Source organism: Bubalus bubalis, chromosome 2 (genome assembly GCF_019923935.1).
Source record: "Bubalus bubalis isolate 160015118507 breed Murrah chromosome 2, NDDB_SH_1, whole genome shotgun sequence".
NCBI classification, from domain to species: Eukaryota; Metazoa; Chordata; class Mammalia; order Artiodactyla; family Bovidae; genus Bubalus; species Bubalus bubalis.
This window is the reverse complement of record NC_059158.1, coordinates 181918387-181938640: the sequence shown is the minus strand read 5'-3', so window position 1 is coordinate 181938640 and position 20254 is coordinate 181918387. Positions and strand designations below refer to the sequence as shown.

The following is a 20254-nucleotide window of genomic DNA, read 5'->3' as shown; positions in this document are numbered from 1 at the left end:
AGCACACCAGGCCTCCCTGTCCATCACCATCTCCTGGAGTTTACTCAGACTCATGTCCATCGAGTCGGTGATGCCATCCAACCATCTCATCCTCTGTCATCCCCTTTTCCTCCTGCCTTCAATCTTTCCCAGCATCAGGGTCTTTTCAAATGAGTCTGTTCTTCTCAGATGGCCAAAGTATTGGAGTTTCAGCTTCAGCATCACTCCTTCCAGTGAATATTCAGGACTGATTTCCTTTAGGATGGACTGGTTGGATCTCCTTGCAGACCAAGGGACTCTCAAAAGTCTTCTCCAACACCATAGTTCAAAAGCATCAGTTCTTCGGCACTCAGCTTTCTTTATAGCCCAACTCTCACATCCATACATGACTACTGGAAAAACCATAGCTTTGACTAGATGGACCTTTGTTGGCAAAGTAATATTTCTGCTTTTTAATAAGCTTTCTAGATTGGTCATAACTTTTCTTCCAAGGAGCAAGCGTCTTTTAATTTTATGGCTGCAGTCACCATCCGCAGTGATTTTGGAGCCCAAAAAAATAGTCTGTCACTGTTTTCATTGTTTCCCCATCTATTTGCCATGAAGTCATGGGACCAGATGCCATGATCTTAGTTTTCTGAATGTTGAGCTTTAAGCCAACTTTTTCATTCTCCACTTTCACTTTCATCAAGAGGCTTTTTAGTTCCTCTTCACTCTCTGCCATAAGGGTGGTATCATCTGCATATCTGAGGTTATTGATATTTCTCCTGGCAATCTTGATTCTAGCTTGTGCTTCTTCCAGCCCAGTGTTTCTCACGATGTACTCTGCATATAAGTTAAATAAGCAAGGTGACAATATACAGCCTTGACATACTCCTTTCCCGATTTGGAACCAGTCTGTTGTTCCATGTCTAGTTCTGTTGCTTTTTGACCTGCATACAGATTTCTCAGGAGACAGGTCAGGTGGTCTGGTATTCCCATCTCTTTCAGAATTTTCCACAGTTTATTGTTATCCACACAGTCAAAGGCTTTGGCATAGTCAATAAAGCAGATGTTTTTCTGGAACTCTCTTGCTTTTTTCGATGATCCAGTGGATGTTGGCAATTTGGTCTTTGGTTTCCTCTGCCTTTTCTAAATCCAGCCTGAACATCTGGAAGTTCACGGTTCACATACTGTTGAAGCCTGGCTTGGAGAATTTTGAGCATTACTTTGCTAGTGTGTGAGATGAGTAAAGTTGTGTGATAGTTTCAGCATTCTTTGGCATTGCCTTTGGGATTGGAATGAAAACTGACCTTTTCCAGTCCTGTGGCCACTGCTGAGTTTTCCAAATTTGCTGGCATATTGAGTGCAGCACTTTCACAGCATCATCTTTTCGGATTTGAAATAGCCGAACTGGAATTCCATCACCTCCACTAGCTTTGTTCGTAGTGATGCTTCCTAAGGCTCACTTGACTTCAGATTCCAGGATGTCTGGTTCTAGGTTGAGTGATCACTCCATCGTGATCATCTGGGTCATGAAGATCTTTTTTGTACAGTTCTTCTGTGTATTCTTGCCACCTCTTCTTAATATCTTCTGCTTCTGTTAGGTCCATACCATTTCTGTCCTTTATTGAGCCCATCTTTGCATGAAAAGTTCCCTTGGTATCTCTAATTTTCTTGAAGAGATATCTAGTCTTTCCCATTCTATTATTTTCCTCTATTTCTTTGCATTGATCACTGAGGAAGGCTTTCTTATCTCTCCTTGCTATTCTTTGAAACCCTGCATTCAAATGGGTATAGCTTTCCTTTTCTCCTTTGCCTTTCGCTTCTCTTCTTTTCATAACTGTTTGTACAGGCTTCTCAGACAACCATTTTGCCTTTTTGCATTTCTTTTTCTTGGGGATGGTCTTGATCACTTCCTCCTGTACAATGTCACAAACGTCCATCCAAAGTTCTTCAGGCTGTCTGTCTATCAGATCTAATCCCTTAATCTATTTCTCACTTCCACTGTATAATCATAAGGGATTTGATTTAGGTCATACCTGAATGGTCTAGTGGTTTTCCCTACTTTCTTCAATTTAAGTCTGAATGTGGCAATAAGGAGTTCATGATCTGAGCCACAGTCATCTCCCAGTGTTGTTTTTGCTGACTATAGAGTTTCTCCATCTTTGGCTGCAAAGAATATGATCAATCTGCTTTCGGTGTTGACCATCTGAGTGACCTTGAGCAAATGACATGACTCCCCTTGGCCTCAGTTTTCTCTTCTGTGAACTGGGGTGTGGTAGGAAGATCAACAGAGATAAAAAGTGAACACGTGGGTACTTGGTTCTTGCAGGGTCATGCAGGGTCCCCTCTCCTCTCCCGCAGCAAAGGAGACACGGGCACCTAGGTGCCCCCACTCCCAGCCCCTTCTCCCCCATCTTAACACTGACTCACTCCCGCTCCCCTTCCCCTTCCCTTGCTCTCTCCAGTGGGAAACCCCTGGAATAGCCCAGGTGGTTCTACCTGGATGGAGTCCCTCCACCCTCGCATGTACCTAACACATGTGCTTCTCTCCCCAAAGGGACATTCTCCGGGTTGGGGTCACCCTGGCTGGTCACCAGAAAAAAATCCTCAACAGTATCCAGGTGATGCGGGCACAGATGAACCAGATCCAGTCGGTGGAGGTTTGACGTTCACCTGCCTCGGCTCACCGCTTCCTCCAGTCCCCGCCCCCTCCGCGCCCCCAAGCCGGCCCCCGGTTCTCGGTCCACCGCAGGGTCAGCAGCCACCTGCCAGGAGGCCACCGGCGACAGGAAGAACCAAGCAGCGCTCCAGCCAGGAGACGTCACCAAGAATATGTGCAACTCACATGATGGAAAAAAAGGGAATGGGAACAGAAGAAAATAGATCCTGGGAGGGGGCGGGAAATACCGAGGAATATTTTTTAAAGAGGATTCTCATAAGGAAAGCGATCATCGTTCTTGGAGGAAAAAAAAAGAAAAAAAAAAAAAAGGGCTTGGGAGATCCATGCAGTTTGTCCCATCGGAGATCAAAAGCAGTTTCTCTCCAACTCCCTCTGGGAAGGTGACCTGGCGGGCGCCAAGAAACACGTTCAGGAAAACAAATGTGAAGGGGAGAGACAGGGGCCGCCCTTCTCTCCTGTCCCTAGCGCTGCTCTTCCAGGTCTCGCTCAACAGCCACGTGCCAAGCGGATGGACAGGCGGACAGGCAGCCACCCCTGGAACCAGCCTGGGAACATCCAATCCCGCTGCTACCGGGCGCTCAGAATTTTTCTGTCTTTGGAGAATATTTTAGAAACTCCAATGAAAGAGACTTGTTTCCCCTGTCAGCTCCCGGGGCTGCGAAGGGACTTCTGTCCCCCTGGGTCAGGGAGAACATGGGGACACCTGAAAGGTCAGCCTTCCTGAGGCTGGGCACAGCACCCGCCACTGCCTCGATCTGAAGCTCCACGCCCAGATCACGGGCGCGGCGCAGCAGCCCCGGCCCAGTGGGGCACCCACTCCCACCAGCCCCCATCCAGAGGACTAGCTACGACTGCCACCAAGGACTGCTCCTGCATCTGGGTTTGTTTACAGCAATTCGTGGACTCGGGGGTATTTTTGGTCAGGGGTGGATTTGGTTTGGGTGGGTGGGGGGGGGGGCGGGACTTGTTGGTTGTTTTTTTTTTTTTTTTTATGACAATGAAGTGACACTTTGACATTTCCTACCTTTTGAGGACTTGATCCTTCTCCAGGAAGAAGGTGCTTTCTGCTTACTGACTTAGGCAATACACCAAGGGCGAGATTTTATATGCACATTTCTGGATTTTTTATATGGTTTTCATTGACATCCTTCCCTCCTCCCCACCCCTCCCCCACCCCGCAGAGAGTTTCCCACCTGCTGCCAGGCCTCACCAAAGCCAACTGCCTAGGGGCCATCTGGGCTGTTCAGAGACTGAGGTTTGGGCGGAGGGTAGGGGGCCAAGGTGGAGGACCAATCCCACCCCAGGACTGTCTCTGAGAGCAAGAGATTGGGAAGGGAGAGGAGGCCGCGGGGTCAGAAGTCTCTGCCTGCATCTCGGCGCTCCTTCTGGCCCAGACTATCCAGTACTTGGCAGGTAAATCGGCCCCTCCGAGGTTCCCGAGTGCCCTCAGATGGCCAGAACCCACTTTTGTCTCTGGAAAGCCTCAATCGGGCTGCACCAGAGGCCAGGACCCAGATCGTTCACTGTGATACCCCAGCCCTCGAGCAGGTCACCCTCAGACCAGGCTCCTCTCCGCTGGTGGGACAACCCGTGATTCTCTTCCCACACCCTACCCTCCACTGGACCCTTGCCCAGGCCTGAAGGCCTTGGCTGGGAGAAAACCCATCCGTCAAGGGGTCTGGCCACAGACTCTCTGCTGTGAGCAAATGCAGGTACCTGAGCGGAACAATCGGTTAGTGGATTGAATGGAAATAAAGGCTTTAGTTAGAAAATGACCCCTGTTCTCTGTAAGCAACGAGAGATCCTGGCACCCTTGGGACACGTCAAGTGACCCATGATGCTTTTCTAAGGGACTGTTCCTTCCTCCGGGTTCAAGAAGGCCCGGGGCTGAGAAGACGCATGAGGATGCCAGTGGCCCACGTGGCCTTCTCTGGCTTGTCAAAAGCACAGGCGATGAAAGTTGAGTTGGAAGCGGCTCAGAACTTGGGAGTCTGATGTCCTATGAATCAGTGAGCCGCTGCAGGATACATCAGGAGCAGGGAGTTTGACCACCGTGCCCTCGGCATTTCTGGGCCGGAGGAAGGGGGCCCAGGGAATTGAGTGAGCTGTGATGACAGCGTGAGGGTCCTGAAGGACCCGTGGACCCCTAGTCAGAGCCACACCTATTATCATCTTATGCTGGTCAACTCGGACAGCCTCTGAGCAGACGGGCTTCTACTCACAATCAGAATTCTGACTGTGCGAGGAGGCAGCTGGGGAGGGGAAAGCAAGGACACCGCATCTCAGGACCATTCCCTTTGTCCAGGAGACTGACCAGCTGAGACTGACTCAGGCCGCAGGTGGTCAACCAAACGCCCCTGGGGTTGAGCAAGCATCCAGCACGGACCGGCCTGTCGTCTGTCACTCACCTGTTCTCAGAGCCCAAGACGCAAGGGGAAGGAAGGGATTTAGAGGGGAGCACGGACCCCCAGGGGGAACAGCAGAGTGAGCCACAGGGAAGGCGTTGGCTGGCTTCCCACGAACCGGCCAGCCTTGGCCCAGCCAGCTGCCCTCTGTGCCCCAAAGATGTCCAGCACGGGTGGCAGCTGTCCCAGAACACAAGGTCACCTTCTGGAGGGAGCTGCCCCGATGCTCTTTAGATTAACTCCTGTCTTTCCAGCCCGCCCCCACCCCCACCCCCAGCCCCGCTGCTGGGGGCCCCACAGGGGGCTGGCATTCAGTGCTTCCTGTCAGATGGCTTCCTGTCCTAAGCCGCTAGGCTGGTGTCTGCTAGCCAGCTCATCTGCCCATCCACCCTTCAGGGCCAGAGTCCTCGGGTCCATGTGCCTGCTTCTCAAGAGCGAGGGTGCTACCCAGACCCTCTGTCCCCACTTCAGGGTAACAGACGGACGCCTCCGCGACTGTCCCGGGTGCAGGCAGATGCTTACCTCTCCCCGCGACTGGGGCAGCTTGCCCACCACCTCTAGCTTGCTTCTCAGTGGGGAGGGTGGGCCACGCTGCCAAGCGCCTTCCACAACGCTGCCCGCTCACCCAGACACACCGCCCGGAGCCACCCGCTGCCTGGTTACTAATCCTTGCCTGGCTCAGCCTCCTAAGTGCCAGCCCCCACCTGCCCAGAAGTGGGAGAGGCGTTTCCGGCTGCCCTGCATGCAGTTGGTACATGAGGAAAGCAAGCTGCCTTGTAAACAGGGGCAGGGGCACCGTGGAAATGGGGACCAGCTGCTCTAAGAGGGTGTGACCAGCAGATCTGCACAGGGCCAGGCAGGATAATAGAGCAATTGTGCCATCACCCCCACTCCTAACTGCCCTGGAAGTCCCCCACCCCCAGATGAGTTACTGTTGATGATCAGCAGGTCTCCTCCTGGGGGATGATATTCCAAATATCAATAAACTGGTTTAAGATGTGGACAGACCGATCAGAAGAGATGACAGCCTCAGGGCGCGACCCAAAGGCCCCAGAGGAGGGGCTGGGGTAGCGCCCGGGGAGATACTTAGGGTCTCGGGGCAGGGGCTATTTACTGCAGCCCGTGGTGCCTCCTGCCCAGATGGCATCAGTGTGAATTTCCCCATCGTTTCTGGCCGGTCCCTCTCGGGGAGCCCTGTGCCGCCCTCTTGTGTGCAGTCACTAGTTTGACAGCCCTCTCACATCAGGGGCTCATCTCCAGAATCCTCATCCCCCCAGACCACTGCCCACCCCGGTGCTGGGCCCTCAGCCGCGCCTGGCTCCCCGCTGCATCCCTTAAGTCCCCAGTGGCACCAAAGGCTGGAAGACTTGTCAGAGGACATAATGTACATGCATTCGAAGGTCAGGATGAGGCATGATGCTGGTGAAGATGCACGCTGCCGCCTGAGTGGCAGCTCTGTCTCTGTCATTAAGACACGGATCTGGGCAAGCCGGTGCCCCTCCTGAGTCTCAGGCTCTCGTTTGTAAAACAAGAGGCCTGGAATGCGTGTGCCAAGGGTGCAAAACGCTTTACACACCCCAGTCCAGTGAGGAGGGGCTATTTCCTTCCATAAACGGGGATGGACTGGGAGAGAATGGGCTGAGAGAGAGGAAGTAACTTGCTCAGGAAGGGGCAGACCAGGCTGTGCCTACCTGCTTCTAATACCCACCCTACCACGCTCAGTTAAGACAGCATGAAGCACCTGGCAGTCTGAACGCTGGTTGGTAAGAGAAGGGAAAGGTCAAAGGGGCTGGAGTGGTCAGGGAGGGCTTCGTGTAGGAGGCTGTCTTGACGGTCACTCCAAGTGGGAGGCACAGTGTACCCAAAGATGCAAAGGCCATACTGGTTAACAGTGAGGAGTCGTGTCTGGATGGGCCAGAGCAGTGCTGGAAGGTGGGGGGCTGGTTAGGGAAGGTTGAGGCCGCTTGGACAGGAGGGACAGTCCAGCCACAGCAGGTTCTTGAGCAGAAGAGTAGCAGCATGAGCATCAGGTTCTAGAAGGAGTAGTTGGTTCAGCCATTAGATGGGAGCAGGCTGCTTCACAGCTCCCCCTCCACTCCCCTGGGGGACAAGAGCCCCCTGGAGAAGCCCTCATTTATTCCTAGAGAATCCAGGCCCCGCCGGTTCCCTTCCCATCCTCGTTCACTGATGCAGAAAATCCAAAGAGTCGTTCCAGCTGCTTGAGACAGCAGGATTGGATTCTGTGCTACCTGATTTTTAATTCAGCTGCATCCAGCTGAGAGGCCCACGCCACCTCCAGGGCAGCCACTGAGAGAGCCGCCACTCACGGCCAGAGCTGAGTGTATGCAGGAGGTAGTAAGGGCACTGGAAGGCAGGCAGGTGGGTGGGCATTCCCCCGGGGGGGATGGAGCGAAGTGATGGAAGTGGACAGGGTTGGGGGGTGGGTAAGTGGCATGCAAACTGCTCAGGAAGCCCATCTCTGCACCCCAGCCCCCTCACCCTGGCCCTGGAAGAGATGACCCAGACACACTGTTGGAAGGGGGTGGGGGTCCTGCCCTTATCAATAGTGTGTTATGCTGGGGAACCCAGGGGCGGGTTAGGGGAGCCATGCCACCCACGCGCCTCCACCCGCCAGCCTTGACCCCGGGTCCCATGAAATGGCTCCTGCCATAAAAAGCACCAACTGTGCCCTCGAAGCTGGCTGCGCTCCCCTTCAAGGAAACCAAAGGAAGTGACTCGGCCTTTGTTCTGACACTGCAGGGCTCAGGGGACAGCCCATAGGAGGCTAGCCTCAGGAGGCTGACGCCACAGCGACTGATCGCTAAATGCTCCCCCTGGGCCAGGCCCGTGGGTGGGACCCTACGGGTGTTACACCCCCCAAGCAACAAGGGAGGAACTGGAGTCTCAGAGATGATTCCCACAGGAGTCCAGCCTGGCTGTCTGCCTGCTCCTCCCTGACCTCCTAAATCACAACAGCCAAGGTTGGGCTCAGGAGCCTATGTTTTTAACAAGCTCCTCCGGGAGATTGCTCCAGACACGGAAACCCTCTCTTCACTTCCCCCATGGTGAACTGTGCCCTGATGTCTACAGAGAGAGGGTCTGGCGTAGACAGGGATTAGGAAAAAAGCAGGACATCGGCAGATAAGATGCCCAAACTCAGACAGGGATTAGGACCCCTGAGGTGGGGGCAGGGCTGGTCCTCAGGAATGTATTCTGAGCTAAGCTTTCAGGAAAATTAGAAAGACCGCACCCCCCCCCAACCCCCCCACCCCAACCCCAGACCCCGAGTCTGTCTGAGTTTAGCTCCACAGCATGAAGGCTGCTTCAGGAAAGCTGATATAGCAAAGCAGCAGCAGGAACTTAATACTTCAGAGGGGCCCAAGAGCCCACCCAGGGCCACCCCATGCAGACCGCACAGACCTGGAAGCTATGATCCAGGCCTGGTCACTCAACACCTGGCCAGGTGGGCCAGGCAAATGCAGGGTGGAGCTTCCAGCTGGACCTGGGGCTTCCTATAACTCCCCTCCACCAGCCCTTGCTCCCCAGACTAGGGCTTTCCCTGGAGGAAAACGAGGGAGTGAAGGTTCTTGTCTCTACTCCTGGTCTAACGCCCCCGGCTGGAGGAGGGGAAGGAGACACAAGGGAGGTAGGAGGTCAGAGCCAGGACCACATACATTCTGGGGACCCTGCTGACCCTGCAAGAGTTCCCTGGGCAAAAGATGCCAAGATTCTAGGGTTGCAGAACCTCAAAATTCTAAGATTCCAACAGAAGGATTCCATGTTTTTTAAGATTCCACCATCATGCATCTTCAAGTCCCACTGTCCATCCCTGCTCCCCACCCCTGAGGGTCCCGGCAATGAGAAAGCACAAAAATAGACAGACAGACAGAGATGGCGAGACAGCTAAAAACAACACGAGCACCACCACCATCCTTCGAACCTGAGTCGTTCTGAGTGGGATGCTGAGTTTCTCCCCCTGGTAGAGGGGTAGAATTGCCCACCCCTGGCCCTCCTGGCGGCGAGGGGGCTGACTTCCCCAGGCTGCAGCAAAGCCCCAAGCAGGCCACAGGGCCCAGGGGCTGGGGGGCTGGAGAGCTCAGGTTAGGAGGCTGGTAGGGGCCCTAGGCACTCTGTTCAGGGAGGGACTCCTCTGGGGTGGACACTCTCCTGCTGGAGAGAGTAAGCTGCTGGCCAGGGATGCACTGAAGGATCCTCCCCAAGCTCGCCGCCTCCCTGTTCAGAGCAAGAGTCTTAACCCCAAGCAACCAGAGAGGCAGGTCCTGCTGCAAACCCTGGAGTCAGGGGACTTCCCTCCGACACTCAGGATGCAATTTCCATGGCCATGCAGCCCCGGCCCCCTCACATCCCAGTTGAGACCGCTGAGCCTATGGAATCTGGGAGACCAGCTGGAAGAGGTATCTCTGGATTGCTCGGAGCTCGGTCATCGGTCTGGCTGCTTTCCCCTCGGTGGACAGGGACTTGGGCGAGCAGGGGGCACGAAGCTGAGCCCCTGAGGCTGGCCCGGAGAAGCATGGGCAGGGACACTCACAGCCAGCCTCTCTGGAGCCCAGGAAAGAGCGATTCCTGGTTGGCCATGCCCAGCCCCCAACGCTCATCATCGCTGCTATTTCTTGAGTGCCAACAATGTGCCGGGTGCCGCGCTTCACTTTTTATACCCAGTGTCTTGCTTAACCCTCGTGCAGCTCTGTGAGACGGGGCCAATCCCTCCACAGGCTAGGGAACTCAAGAGACCGGCCTTCCCAGGTTGGCCGGTGGTCTCTGACCCAGCGCCTGCCCTCGCAGTCACTATGCTAAGCTGCTGCCTGTGGTTCCCACTCAGCCCCTGTCCACTGTCAGAACCTGTACCAATCAAACCCAGATCCCTGAGGGGCACCCTGTCTGCAGGCACTTGGACGCCTCCCCCGACCCTGACCTCCTGGAAATGCTGTCTGAGCCACAGGCGGTGGGGACGGGCCCTTGGACTGCCCCCCTGGACTTTCACTCTTACCTTTGGCCACAAAGGCCAGAGCTCCCAGCAGGGGCCCCTGGAGTCTGGTGTGGTCTCACGCAACCTGTTTCTTCTGGTCAAGAACATGGGTTTTCCCAACAATGCTGGGGAGTCAGGGAGGGACGCAGCTGGGGTTCTGATGGTTGTGGGTCAGACCTGGCTCCCTGAACAGCACCCCCACCCCATCATGACCGAGGAAATCTCACCAGCTGTGTCCGTGAGCTACCCTGACCCTGTTTCTCCAATGCCTTTGTAGGAGTATTTTTAGCAGATCCTTTTTTTTCCCAAAATAAATGTGAATTGCAAAAATTATCACTTGGACTTGCAGTGTATTTTCCCCCAGTGTTCCCCAGGGAACAAAGAGGAGTCCTGGGAGGTCTTCAGCTGGGTTCTGAAGCGTGACTAGGAGTTTTCCAAGGCTAAGAATGGAGTCAGGGTTGGGGCTGGGATTGGGTTGAGGCTGGGGTGCAGATTTGGCCTGGATGTTGAACTCGAGCAGTAATTCCTAAGTGTTCTAAGAACACTCATTCATGTTTAAGAGTTTGAGCTCTGCTGTGAGGAGTCCTAAGGATTCAAGTCCCAACTCGGACATTTGTCAACTATACATCCTTGGAGAGGACACATCATTGCTCGGAGCCTCATTTTCATGTCTTTAAGATGGGACAGTAACACCGAGCTCCTGGAGTAGACGTGAGGATGAAACGAAGCCTGTCAAGCACTCAGCGTCACAACTGTTAGCTCTAAGTCTTCTGCCGGGAGGAAGCAGAGCCCAAAACTGCCACACACTGAGCTGTGTTCTCCGAAACCAGGACACAGCCGGACTCACAGGAGGCTCTCGATGAATGTTTGCCGATTCAAAACAGGGTATTTGGGGAGGGCTCCATGGTCAAATACACTAGGCAAATTCTGGGTTTGGGCAGGCTGATCAGACCTCTTTACTTGGGGACATTGTAGAGCCTTAAATGTGCCAAAAGCACAATGTGAGTGCATGTGCTCACTCGTGTCTGACTCTTTGCGATCCCAGGGACCGTAGCCCACCAGGCTCCCCAGTCCATGGAATTCTCCAGGCAAGAATACTGGAGTGGGTTGCCGTTTCCTGCTCCAGGGGATCTTCCTGACCCAGGGGCGAATCTCTAAGAAGCTGTTATCATCTGCAGGGTTTCCCACCGCGGCAGGAGCATCTCATGGGACCAGCGTCCCTGGGAGCACACTTGGAGAAGTTCACCAGCATCTGGGTAACACCCTGGTGTTTAGAGGGAGAACAGGGCTGAGGCCGAAACGGGGCCTGTAAACATGAGGGGACAGAAATCAGAGGGTTGGATGGGGGGAGGTCTGCCTGATGGCATGACATTCAGGCAAGGAGAGCCTAACAGACTCCACCTTGCAAGACCTTTGTGAGGGTTAAATAGTTAATGGGCACCAGAGTGCCCAGGCAGAGAGCCTGGCACACAGCAGAGGCTCAGTAAGTAGTTCCTCCCCTTACTGCCCCCGGGAGCAGCCCTGCCAGACCTTATGGGATGAGGCCAGGAGGAGGAACTGAAGACTGAGCCAGGCCTTCCCTCCATGGAGCCACGCTGCCCCCTGGGGGCTGAGGCTAGAAACAGGTCAGACAGCCCCAGAGCAAGCTTGGCATTCTGGGCTGGGGGAAGGCGGGGGGTGATGAGCCCTCTGCTCCCCACCCTGGGGAAGGTCCAGGCCAGTGGGTGCGGACCCAGAAGCACAGCAACAGGGCAGGAGGCAGAGAAGCTGAACCAAAGGTTATCCCCTTACCAGCTGCCTTACCTAGGTGCCCCTTCCCAACTCCCTCAGTTCAGTTCAGTCTCTCAGTTCCTGACCCTTTGTGACCCCATGGACTGCAGCACGCCAGGCTTCCCTGTCTATCACCAACTCCCAGAGCTTACTCAAACTCATGTCCATTGAGGCAGTGATGCCATCCAACCATCTCATCTTGTCGTCCCCTTCTCCTGCCTTCAATCTTTCCCAGCATCAGGGTCTTTTCCAATGAGTCAGTTCTTCCCATCAAGTGGCCAAAGTATTGGAGTTTCAGCTTTAGCATCAGCCCTTCCAATGAATATTCAGGACTGATTTCCTTTAGGATGGACTGGTTGCTGCCCAAGGGACTCTTAAGAGTCTTCTCCAACACCACAGTTCAAAAGCATTAATTCTTCGGCGCTCAGCTTTCTTTACAGTCCAACTCTCACATCCATACATGACTACTGGAAAAACCGTAGCTTTGACTAGACAGACCTTTGTTGGCAAAGTAATGTCTCTGCTTTTTAATATGCTGTCTAGGTTGGTCATAGCTTTTCTTCCAAGGAGCAAGCATCTTTTAGTTTCATGGCTACAGTCACCATCTGCAGTGATTTCGGAACCCACCAAAATAAAGTCTGTCACTGTTTCCATTGTTTCCCCATCTATTTGCCATAAAGTGACAGGACCAGATGCCATGATCTTAGTTTTCTGAATGTTGAGCTCCCAACTCCCTACTCATGACTTAATGATAATACTGTGTCTCAGGTCCAGGCTGCTGACCTGAGAATGCCTCTACAGTAAGGACCCAGGAGCAGTCAATCTGGCTGAGATGAGGAACTAGGAAATTTTTCTGGAGGCTGTAATTACCCAACCACCTTGCTGTTTATCTGTAGCTTTCAAGTGTACTGGGAATGGCTCAGGGAGGAGGCAGCTGATGGAGACTGCTACCCCTTGGCACCACCACCCACATTTTATCCCTGAATGCCCACAACCATCAGAGACGCTCATTACCAGGGGTGCACTATTTAGTGTGTGCCAACCAACTTGCCAAGCATACTTCACAAATGCTGGCTGACACTTCCATTTGCGTCCACAGGTGAGACAAGAGTGAGACAACAGGACAGAGGGGTGGGGGGACAGACAGCAGAAGCAGATGAAGAGGCATGAACCACCGGGGTAAAACAAAGAAGACTGGTGGTGGTGGCGGTCACCAAATCCCGCCTGACTCTTTGCGACCTCACAGAGTGCAGCCCACCAGGCTCCTCTGTCCTCCGCTATCTCCCAGAGTTTGCTCAAATTCAGGTCCGTTGAGTCGGTGATGCTGTCTGACCATCTCAACCTCTGCCACTCCCTTCTCCTTTTGTCTTCCATCTTTCCCAGCATCAGGGTCTTTTCCAATGAATCAGTTCTTCCCATCAAGTGGCCAAAGTATAGGAGTTTCAGCTTCAGCATCAGTCCTTCCAATGAATATTCAGGGTTGATTTCCTTTGGGATGGACTGGTTTGATCTCGCTGCAGCCCAAGAGGTTCTCAAGAGTCTTTTGAAAGTGACGTGAAAATGTCAGTCGCCCAGTCCTGTCTGACTCTTTGTGACACCATGGACTGTAGCTCACCAGGCTCCTCTGTCCATTGAATTCTCCAGGCAAGAATATTGGAGTGGGTAGCCATTCCCTTCTCCAGGGGATCTTCCCATCCTAGGAATTGAACCCAGGTCTCCTGCATTGCAGGTGAATTCTTTACCATCAAGCACAAGGGAAGCATATAGGAGTCTTCTCCAGTACCACAATTAGAAAGCATCAATTCTTCAGCGCTCTGCCTTCTTTATGATCCAACTCTCACATCCATACATGACTACTAGAAAAACCACAACTTTGACAATACAGACCTTATAAAATAAATAAGATACAAGGAAATAATATAAAGCACAGAGAGTATAACCAATATTGTATAACAACATTAAATGGAGCATAACCTATAAATGGGGCTTCCCTGGTGGCTCAGAGGGTAAATCGTCTGCCTGCAATGCAGGAGACCCAGGTTTGATCCCTGAGTCGGGAAGATCCCCTGGAGAAGGAAATGGCAACCCACTCCAGTACTCTTGCCTGGGAAAATCCCATGGATGGAGGAGCCTGGTAGGCTACAGTCCATGGGGTCATAAAGAGTTGGACACGACTGAGTGACTTCATTTAACCTATAAAAACATGAAATCACTACCTTCCACACCTGAAAACAATATAACATTGAAAATCAAGTATGTTTCCTTTCTTTAAGCAAAACAACAAAGGCTTATGTTAGAACTTTGCTTGCTCCACAACGACATGGGCGACTTCTCTGCTGAATCAGGTAATAGTTTTCAAATACTGCAAGACTATTTCTTCAGTTTTTTTGTGCTATTATTCACCATGTCACATTTTTCAATTTAATCTGCCTTAACATGTCATCCATTACTTTCTTAGGCCTAGACAATCAACAAATGATAAATAAGTCAAGCCCTGATGTGTAGTAACGGCCATTTTCCACAGTATAAACGGCCAAAAAGGTCTATTTCAAAGTGTGAGTCACTAACAACAGACTTCGGAAGAGATGCTGGGTAGCATATCTTTTTTTTTTTTTTTTTTTGGCTTTTAAACAGCAGAAATGTGTTTCTCACAGCTGTGGAGGCTGCAGGTCCAAGATGAGGGTGCCTGCACGGCCGTGGTTCTGCAGAGGGCCCTCTTCTGGGTTGCAGATTGCCCTGGCAGAGAACAGAGCTCATCAACACATGGTTACATAATGTTCCCAAAATTCAGATAGGACAGATATAAACAATCTCAAGAACAGAGATCACAGCAGCACACAATCAAGTAGCCAGAAAAGTGAAGTGAGTGTTTGTACTGAATACACTTTATGCTATTGTAGATTTATATAATTTCATTTTTTAATGATGGCAGCTAACAACAGCTTCACAAAATTCCTAAAAATGTAGCAGCTGGCTCTTGCCAGCTGGTGGGGACTAGCTCTGGCACTACCCAGGGCCTTCTTCCCATTTTACAACAGTGGAAATTGAGGCTCAGAGAGACAGGGGTGATTAACTGCTCAAGGTCAAGATGAATGCGGCTTGGTGAGGTAGCACTCAGGTATATTTAACACTAAAACTGACTTTCAAACTCCCTGTTCGAGGAGACCTGGAATCTTCTCTGCCACCTCTTTTCTGCATCCCTCCAGCACTTCAGCACAATTTACAGAATTTCTTCTTCCTCCTCCCCTCTCTTCAAAATCAATCCTGAGACTGGACGCTTCCTTTCATTCCAGGAACACTAAACCCCAGAGCCTCTGATGCCGAAGAAGGAGCCCTTGGATCCAGGGAAAGGTGAGAGATACCCAGCCCAGCTAGCAAGTATTCGAGTGACCTGCCCCCCAAAAGCTCACCCTTGGTTCATATCTAAGTGGTAGGAAGAGCTGTGGGCCCCTGCAGAGACTCGGTGGAGCCCCACTGATACATTTCTGACCTTGGGCAAGTCACTTCACTTCCTGGAGTCCATGGGCTATCTGATCCCTACCCTCAGGGTTGCCAGGACCATTATCTAACTGCTGCCTGCCTTCTCTCCCAGTTTCCTTAAATGGTGTGAGGGTGGATGCCAGGGAGCCCCCTGATCAACCCTGAGCCTGGGATTCCACCCTAAAGGGTCTTACCTTGGGTTTCCAGCATTGCCCTCTTCCAACTGTTCTTTTTAATTCCATTAGGCTTGGAGGAACAGCTGATCAATTTAATCTTCAAGAAGGAGTTTGTTCGGGCTTCTTCCCTGAGACCCTGGGGTCTTCCCCTCTTCCCTCTTTCTTCTCCTGTAGGCAGGAAAGCTGTGGCCTAGCCTCCCCAGCCTGAGGCCCACAACCAGAGGCCCTGGCTTAGGTCTTCCCTTCATGAGTCTTGAGCTTGCTGGAAGGGAAACCCCACCATATTACCTGCAGTCCCTCCGGGTTATTCTGAGAGGTTCATGGTTCTCTGCAACCAGCCCTTCATGTGCCTGACCAGTCCTGATCCCCCCTCAGCTGCCCACAGAGGTCACTGTAGCCAGACTGATGATGGAAGATGTAAGATGACTTGACCTTCATCCTGGCTCTGCCCTACATGCCTGAGTGACCTCAGCAAGTTGCTGACCCTCTGAGCCTCATTCTTCTGTCGGAAGACATTTTCTGAGTGTGTTCTTACACCAGGCACTGTGCTGGGCACCGGTTACACCCAGAAGCAGGAGAGACAAGGCCCCTGCCTTTGTGAACTCTGCGGCCCTTACTGAAGTAAGAAAATGGAATAAAGGCAAATTGTCACAAGTCCTGGGAAGGAAACCAGCAGATCTCCGTGACACCAGCCCAAGAGGGTGACAGATTTTAGACAGAGCAGCAGGGAAAGGGGAGAATCTGAGTAGAGAGCTAAGGAATGAGAAGGGGCAGTCATGTGAAAACCAAAGGAAACAGACATGCATAGGCCCCCCAATTCCTCACCACGGAAGGAGACTTAAACACTGTACCTCGCAATCCTGGGTTCCAAGGAGGTGCCCAGTGGACCACGTACAGGAAAAAAGCGAGGACCTAAGCTTTGCCTCCCAACTCCACCTCCTCCAGAATAATTCTGCTTCTGTTTTAAAGATTGGATTTGGAGCTTCTCTGATGGTCCAGAGGTGAAAAGTCTGCCTTGCAATGGAGGGACCACAGGTACTATCCCTAGTTCCGAAAGATCCCACATGCTGCACAGCAACTGAGCCCATGTGCCGCTACTACTGAGCGAGTGCTCAAGAGCCTGTGCTCCACAAGAGAACCACCACCGTGAGAAGCCAGCGCACCACAAAGAGTAGCACCTGCTTGCTGCAACTAGAGAGAGCCTGCATGCAGCAACCAAGACCCATCACGGCCAATCAATAAATAAATCAATCTTAAAAAAAAAAAAAGATTGGAATTGGATGTTTTCAAAAGAAGAATGACAGCTGAAAGATGTTCAGAAACTACTAGAAACTCATCTCACTCACAATGAGATGATGGCTGAGGACTCCTCTCCAGCCTTGGGATGTCTCCCATCTCTCCTCCCAGAGATGCTCACCCCCCACCCCACCTGGCACAGGCTGTGCCTTTAAGCATCTTCTGGTTTTCACTTACCAAAAGTCCCAGACACAGAAGAAAAATACTAAATCTCTGGATTCCTTTTGAAAACTGGAGAGAAAAACATGATGAGCACAAACATAAGTTAATTTTTAATATATTACCCAGCCCCACACTCATGTCCACAAAAACAGAGAGGAGTGCAAAGGCTCAGTGCAGTTTGTATCAGTGTGTTTTCAAACCACGGCCATGATTCAGTTTCTCTTGGGTGCCTCATGACTCACTGTTCCAGGTACCTCTTGCTGTGCAACAGAGGGCTCCAAAACTTAGTCACTTAAAATAATTATTTGATTTTTAATTGACAATTCACTGTGAATATTATTTTATTGTAGTATTATGGATTTAATCAGTTATTCATTTTGTGAGTCAGGAATTCAGTTAGGGCTTTGCTGCAGCATTAAAGGAACTCATGCAGGGGTATTCAGCAGGTGTATCTGCCAGTTTGGAAATCTAAAACAGATTCACTCACAGCTCTTCTGGAGTCCTGGCAGGGATGGCTGGGAGCCTGGGCTTGGCTGGAAGTCTGAGCTCCTCTGGGACTCTAAACCCTACGTGTCTACATGTAGCCCCCAGTATGGCAAGTCTCAGAGTAGTCAGACTTTAAAAGCTCAAGGCCCCAAGAGAGAGTGTCCAAGAGAAGAAGAGGAAGCTGCTGGTGTCTCAAGCCTTGGTCCAGAAACTGGAATTTCATCACCTCTCTTACACTCTTCTGGGTTAAGCAGTCCCAGGGCCCACCTGGATACAAGAAGTAGAGACAGATCTCAGCTTCCAATAAAAAGAACAGCAAGGGATTTGTGCTCATCTTTTATTTGCTACAGTGACTTTTTTTTATTAATGTAACAATTTAAAATGACAGGATTTAGGACTTCTCTAGTGGTCCAGTGGTGAAAAATATGCCTTCCAATGGAGGAGACACAGGTTCAATCCCTGGTCAGAGAACTAAGATCCCACAAGCCTCGGAGTAACTCAGCCTCGAACTGCAACTAGAGAGCCCACATGCCATAGTGAAGATCCAGTGTGGCCAATAAATACATAAATAACAGGATTCCCAACTTAGTCTATAGATTCAATGCAATCTAATCAAAATCCTGGCACATTATTTTGTGGCTATCAACAAACCGATTCTAAAGTTTATATGGAGAGGCAAAAACTCCTCAATAGCCAACTCAATATTGAAGGAGAGAGACAAAGTGGGAGGACTGACCCTGCCCAGCTTCAAGACTTAATGCAAAGCTACAGTCATCCAGACACAGTGTGGTGCCAGCAAAAGGACAGACAAACAGATGAGTGGGATAGAATCAAGAGCCCAGAAACAAACCCACATACACACAGTCCGTGGGTCTCTGACAAAGAAGCAAAGGAAATGCAATGAAGACAGTCTTTTCAACAAATGATGTTGGAACAACTGGATACCCACATCCAAAAAAAAGAATCTAGACACAGACCTTACATATTTCACAAAAAAATAACTCAAAATGGATCACAAACTTAAATGTAATATGCAAGATTAGAAAACTCCTAGAAAATGATAATAGGAGAAAACCTAAATGACCTTGGATACGGTGATGACGTTCTTGATACAACACCAAAGGCACAATCCATGAAAGGAATAACTAATAAGCTAGACTTTATTAAAATTTAAAACTTCTGCTCTGCAAAACACAATGTCAAGAAAATGAGAATGCAAGCCACAGACTGGGGGAAATATTTGCAAAAGACACATCTGATAGAGGACTGTTACCTAAAATACACAAAAACCGTTAAAACTCAACAATAAGAAAAGAAACAACCCAATTAAAAAAATGGGCCAAAGACTTTAACAGACACCTCATCAAAGAAAGTATACAGATAGCAAGTAAGCATATGAAAAGATGACATCATATGTCATCAGGGAAATGCAAATTAAAATGACAATGAGATAGCACTATATAGTGGTTATCTATTAGAAAGGCCAGAATCTAGAACACTAACATCATCAGATGCTGACAAGGACGGGGAGCCACAGGAACTCTCATTCACTGCTGGTGAGAATGCAAAGTGGCACAGCCATTCTGGAAGACAGCTGGGCAGTCTCTTACAAAACTAAACATACTCCTGCCATACAATCCAGCAACTGCGCTCTTTGGTATTTACCCAAACGAGTTAAAAACATGTCCATGCAAAAAACATGCACGTGGATTTTTATAGCAGCTTCATTCAAAATCGCCAAAACCTGGAAGCAACCAAGACGTCCTTATTAGATGAGTGGATAAACTGTGGTACACCCAAACAATGGGGTATTACTCAGTGCTTTAAAAAACATCTACTGAGCTGCAAAAAGACATGGGAGAAACTTAAATGTGTATTACTAAGTGAAAGAAACCAATCTGAAATGGCTACATGCTATAAGATTCCAACTGTATTATGTTCGGAAAAAGGAAAAACTATGGAGACAGTAAAAAGGTAAGTGGCTGCCAGGATTTATGGCAAGGGAGGAATGAATGGGCGAAGCACAGAGGAATGTTAGGGCAGGGAAGATACTCTGTACAATACTGTAATGATGGATAGCTGTCATTATATATGTGACTTTACCCACAGAACGTACAATACCAAGAGGGAACCCTAAGGTAATGGACTTCGGGTGATAATGATGTACCAAGGTAGGTTCATGAATTGTTCACAAATGGAGCACTCTGGCTGGGGATGTTGATCATGGAAGAGGCTATGCATGAGTAGGGGCGGGAAGTAAATGGGAAATGTCTGTTTCTCCCTCTCAATTTTGCTCCTCTAAAAAAGTAAGTCTTAAGAAAAAATAAAAGAGCCGAAAAGATTAAACTCCAGCTGCATGTGACAAGAGTAAACATTGTTGCATTAAAATTATTTCAGTTATATTATTGTGTATGTGTGTAAATAAAATTTATTTTCCATTGAGGGTATAGGTCAAAAAAGTTGTAAAAACTGTGATCTAATCCGAATGTAGCATTCAAGCTAATGAGCACACATGAAAAGCTGCAAAAATATGCAAAATGAAAAATCACAAATCGAAAAGAGAAATAGACAAATTCACCATTGTAATTGGAGACTTCAACTTCCCTCTCTCAACAATGGACAGAACAGCTAGATGGAAAATGAGTGAGGGCAGAGAAGAAAACACCACCAACAGGTCTAACTGACCTCTACATAACATTCCACCCACAACAGCAGAATATACATCCTTTTCAAGTGCACTTGGAACAGCTATCAAAAGAGACTATATCCTGAGCCACACACACACACAAAAACTCAACAAATGTTAAAAAAAAAAACAAACTGAAATCATACCAAGTGTGCTCTCTGACCA

At 50.2% G+C, this 20254-nt stretch overlaps 1 protein-coding gene across 3 annotated transcripts in view; it reads left to right on the top strand.

The window, feature by feature from the left end:
* Window positions 1–10366, top strand: part of EPHB2 (EPH receptor B2) — a 226802-nt gene extending 216436 nt beyond the window's left edge. For all 3 annotated transcript variants that reach the window (XM_025278758.3, XM_025278756.3, XM_044938132.2), the window contains exon 16: window positions 2519–10366. In XM_025278758.3, the coding sequence (XP_025134543.1) occupies window positions 2519–2627 (109 nt within the window). In that variant the 3' untranslated portion in view covers window positions 2628–10366. The remainder of the gene's footprint in view (window positions 1–2518) is intronic.
* Window positions 10367–20254: the final 9888 nt, after the last annotated feature.